The sequence below is a fragment of the Centroberyx gerrardi genome, chromosome 10 (genome assembly GCF_048128805.1).
Source record: "Centroberyx gerrardi isolate f3 chromosome 10, fCenGer3.hap1.cur.20231027, whole genome shotgun sequence".
Taxonomy (NCBI): domain Eukaryota; kingdom Metazoa; phylum Chordata; class Actinopteri; order Beryciformes; family Berycidae; genus Centroberyx; species Centroberyx gerrardi.
This window is the reverse complement of record NC_136006.1, coordinates 2,069,664-2,074,663: the sequence shown is the minus strand read 5'-3', so window position 1 is coordinate 2,074,663 and position 5,000 is coordinate 2,069,664. Positions and strand designations below refer to the sequence as shown.

Here is a 5,000-nt window from a genome sequence, read left to right as displayed (position 1 = left end):
GTGCAGCTTTAAGTCTGACATCTAATGGTAAAAAAAAATGTTTTGGATTTTTTCCGGTGCCGCGATGCATGAAGCTGGCTGTTCTCACCGATGTCGTTTTCAATCAAGATTTAATTGTTGCCGAGCACCGACAGTGTGTTAGTTAGTGAACTACAATGACCATAATTCATTGCACCTATGACACAAACTGAACGGAGAGACAGTTTGAATCAAAGCCTCCGTAATCAGATGGCAGTAGAACAGTAAGCTCCTCCCCTCCTGACGCCACCAGCAGGAAACTGGTCTCTCCTTCAGTCTCACCTTTGTTTCCACATGAAGCTGAAGCCCGTCTCTCCGTCTCGTCTCCCTCAGGCGTCTCTCAGTATGGACGAAGCCGCCCGCCAGAGCTCCTCCCACTCTCTTGGCTCCGCCTCCTCCTCCTCCTCCTACTCGGCCACGATGCGACGCCCCGCCTCCTCTCACCGGCAGCACCGGCGCACGGGGTCGGTCGGCACCGTCAGCGAACACGAGGTAAACGAAGCCAGATGACCTTCGCCTTTTCATTTTGTCTTGATTTATTTTTTAAGTAAAATCGTTTAAAATTGTAGGTTTGATTGCAGTTTATGTAACAGGCTTAAGGTTTGGATTACATTTAATCTGTTGAAAGCGTTGCTCTGCAGCGGAAGAGCTATTATTATTATTTATATTTCATAAGAGAGAAGTATTGCAGTGTGTTGTGTGTTAATCGTATTCTACTTAAGCATTAATAATGCATTTCCACACAACACCAAATGTTATTTCATCTCTCTGTGATGTTTTTGTGCTAAAATCTTTATCAGTGGACCAAAGTTGATGCAATGAAAATTTGTTTTTCCACAATTGATGATCACACCTAATCAGTTTCATATCTTCTCACACTGAAATGAAATGAATTGAATTTGAGACAAAATGTATTTGATGCATTAATTGTGATCTGGGTGTTAGTGTTGATCAAATGAGGAAGTGAGGAAGGAGAGGAAAGAACTGAATATTGGAGATTTATTTTGGAAAAAAAGTGATGTAGAAAATGATTAGTAGCACAAAAAATGATTTTACTTTATTGAGGAAAATGAATCTTTGGTTGACAGAAGATTTTATAGATGTGGAAAGATGAACTTCAAGTAATAATTTTTCTTTTTTCAAAAAACAGATGAATAGAGTTTTTGAAATAGTCTTCAAATCAAAGAGAGATCAAACAAAAACCTTGGATGGATGGATGGATGAATAAAGGAACAGAACAAATGTATTTCATCCTCTCCTGTTTCCTCTCAGGTGCGTTCGATGGTTCACTCCTCGCGCTCCTCCGTCACCTCGGCGTCCGGAGTCTCCGTTAACTCCGCCTCCTCCATGGACTCGCTGGACAGCGTCCTGCGCTCCGCCGAGACCGACAGCCTGCAGTCTGCGGCCACGCCCCCGCCTGAAGGAGCCAATCCAGGGCAGGCTAGCACAGAGGTACACGCCCACTTTGTAGTTGTAGTAGTGATCTGAACAAATGAATGAATGAATGGATATTTTTTAAATGTTTGGCTGAAACTCACCTTACTCCTTCCAGGTGCATGCAGCAAAGAGACTGATGACAGATAAAAATGCAATTAAAACATGTTCAATATGCAGCATTTTCGTCACGCTGATGCAGACTCTGAAGACTCTGCAGGCCTCGCACCACATGGAGCCATCTTGGAGGTCCATCACTATCTACCAAGCTAACAGAGAGCAGCTGAGTCAGCTTGTTGTGGTGTGTCTGTAGATCCATTCAGTAACGTTCTCAGTAAAAGTGAATAGTGTGATAAGGTGGATTTGGTTACTGTGACACAGTAAACTGTCTTGTCTTTAGCCCTAGTCTCTACTCCAAAACACTCTGAGTTGTAGCTTGAGAAGAGTCAGCTCAGTTAACCTGAACAAACTGTTAGCTAGCTAACTAGCCGGCAAACACACTGATGTTAAAGTCGAGATGAAATGAAAAATGCCTTTTTAACCCTTTCAGATCACATCCCCGGTCATATTGTGCACCTACTTAACAATATATGCCAAAAAAATAAAAAAATATCAACTTCTTTGTATACTTTTATCAAAATTCAATCATGTTTTCTTCCTGTAAAACAAAATATGCCGTGTGCTTACGTAAGCATGCCTCAACCAATTTCAACCAATAATATCATGACATCCACCCATCAATCAATCTTCAACTTTTAGCGCACAGAGCTAAGATTCATTAGTTAGCTAGCTAGCAACAGCACGGTACTTCGGTGTGTCTTCGGGTGTTATGACACGCCAACTTTTCAACGTTCAAATCAAATTCCTCCCAACGTTACGTCCCGCCTGTCTTTCCTGTTTCACTCGGAAATACGTCACGATACGGAAGTTAGATACTCTCGAAATGCCGTTTCATCTCGACTTTAATGTGAACATGCTAACGCTAGCTGCTACTAGCTACGTTAGCTAGTGTGCTAATCAGATGTGTTAACAACAAGACAGTGATGTTAGCTGACCAGATACTATGGTTAGCTAGCTAACAAGCTGACATTATCTAAACACTAAATCAATCAGATGGATCAGTGATGAAATGATCAGTTCAGTCAGAAACAGACAGAAATTAACCGTCTGTTCAGTTCTGTTGAGACGACAGAAACACAGTCAGCTGTTCACAGAGCTGAGGACCTCCAAGATGGCCGCCAGAGGGTTGACATGAGATTCTTCCAGTGTTTCCAGTTCGGAGCTGGTTCTTCCACAGCTTCATCAGGATCTGCCTCTCTGCTAATTCACTGTTTCATCCTCCAGACGGCAGGCTGATGGACACCTGTCCACCGCCGGGTCCCTGAGGCCGCACCGGCAGCTAGAGCAGATTACCAAGAGATTATGTCCTGCACGCAGAAATGATTTAGAATATGACTAGAATAGAACAGAATAGAATAGAATAGAATAGAAATGGTGGACACTTTTAAAGCACCTTATAGTACCATGAATGACAATATGCATTTTTTGCCCCCTTAGGTAAGAAATTAACTTTTTTCAAAGGGCATTTTTGGTCCTTTTCTGGGACAATTTCATTGAACTATACAATACAATACAAATCATTTTGTAGCTTTAAGATTTGTTTAAACTTCTTTCCCACTGCTGGAACCCGGCAGCAGCTTCCAGAAGACTCTCTGTCCGTCTTCACCCTGCTGTTGTTTTTTTTTTACCATGTTGGCTGTTTTATTTTGAATTGGTTTGAGTTGGTCGGCATGTTCTCCTCCTGCAGGCTGCGAACTCGCTTCTCTTCTGATCAAAAAACGCTCTTCTTCTCTCCCAGAATGCACTGAGAGAATCCCACAGTCATACGCTCCTATGAATCAGCTACGGTGGCCCTCAGGGGACAGCGGTCACAGTCATGTGTGACGACTGAAAATGAAAAAAGGAAAACTAGGTGAAATGTAAAAAAAAGACTTCTCTAAGGCTAAATTATCAGGGTCATTTTTGGAGCCGCTCAATTTTCATTCACAGGCATTTTCGTAACTTTCAAAGGCTTTTCTGCCCCGAACCCCTTTTTAAAAAAAACTGGGTTACTGCTCCAATTCACCACAAGAGATACTACTGCAAAACTGAGCAGTATAAGAGAGATGGAGAGAGAGAGGGAGGAGAAAATGGAGGAGGGGATGAAAGAATAAAATTAGAATAATGAGAGGAGAGAATACAGAGAGTGAGTCAGCGAATGACCGAGACGAGAAAAGAACGAGGGAGAAGGGACATCAGAGAATAAAGGGCAAACAGAGAGAGAGAAAGAGAGAGAGAGGCAAAGACAGAGTGACACAGATGAAGAGGTCTGGGAAAAGAGAGAGAGAGAAATAAGAAGAAGAGAGAGAGAGAGAGAGGAGAGAGGATGTGGCGTTGTGTGTTTTGCCCAGAGCGTTGTTCCCATGAGTCCAGCTTATTAGAAAGTGGGACTGCTGCAGATAGACTACATCTCTCTCTCTCTCTCTCTCTCTCTCTCTCTCTCTCTCTCTTTGGAGAAAGAACGACAGAGAGGAACAGATGAATAGAGATGTAGACCAGCGATTGATTTCTTTTCCAACTCTTTTTATTGGGGTTTTTGGTACAAAACAGACACAATCTCCATTAAATTTCCTCCAATACAAAAACAAATAAATATGTACAGTATATAGAAAAGAATGGAACAGTGTGTGGTTATCTCCAAGTACTCAGAAATAAATATATATAAACAAATAAGATAAACAAATAAGACAATAAAAAAAAACATGGATTTATCACATTCAGATACCAGGCCAGTTCTAAGGCCGGTTCAGACTGGTTTCCTGCCCTGTAAGGAGGGGTCAGGGGAGTCTCGAGGTTCGGGTCTGGAAGGTTGCTGGTTTGAATCCCTGGACAACATCTGGCTTGTCAGGGAGCCGCTGAGCAAGACCCCGAACCCCCGACCTGCTGCAGACCTGCTCGGGGTCTCCAGTCCAGACCGGGGTTTACTGGTGGAGCAGAGTGGAGCTCAGTCTCCTTCCTGGAGGAGCAACAGTTAAATAAAGGAACATTCATAGTGTTTAGTGTAGGATGGGACGGGACAGGACTGCTGACCCCTGAGGGGAAACTGTACAGCAGACACATTATATTAGAGGACAGCACACTAATGAGTCATATACAATGTACATAAGTAATGAAATAAAAATAGAAAGGCTAAAAACAGAGAGAATACAAGAACGCAACAAATCCAGAGTACATGGGTATATAGGCCATATGTAAGTGCATATATATTTATGTATATCTAGTTATAAATGTGTATGATAATGTGGTACAAACACATACCAGATGTGCCAAACATATACAGATGTAAATACCGTAAATCCTCTAATATTGGCCCGTGCCTTTATTTACCTCAACTGCAGAGGGTACCAGGCCTTTATTGGAAGCAGGCTTATATTAGAGACAGGCCTTTATTTCTAATTCCCTCTGTTTGATAAGTATATTTGCTCATATTTTAGTACGAAGCCTCCTTG

The 5,000-nt window shown here is 42.3% G+C and overlaps 1 protein-coding gene across 1 annotated transcript in view; it reads left to right on the top strand.

Annotated features, from left to right (window-relative positions):
* LOC139913433 (ras-associated and pleckstrin homology domains-containing protein 1) overlaps positions 1-5,000 on the top strand; it is a 44,163-nt gene that overhangs the window by 3,735 nt on the left and 35,428 nt on the right. Inside the window, exons 6-7 of the mRNA XM_078286159.1 lie at positions 352-510; positions 1,291-1,470. Coding sequence (XP_078142285.1) covers positions 352-510; positions 1,291-1,470 — 339 coding nt within the window. The remainder of the gene's footprint in view (positions 1-351; positions 511-1,290; positions 1,471-5,000) is intronic.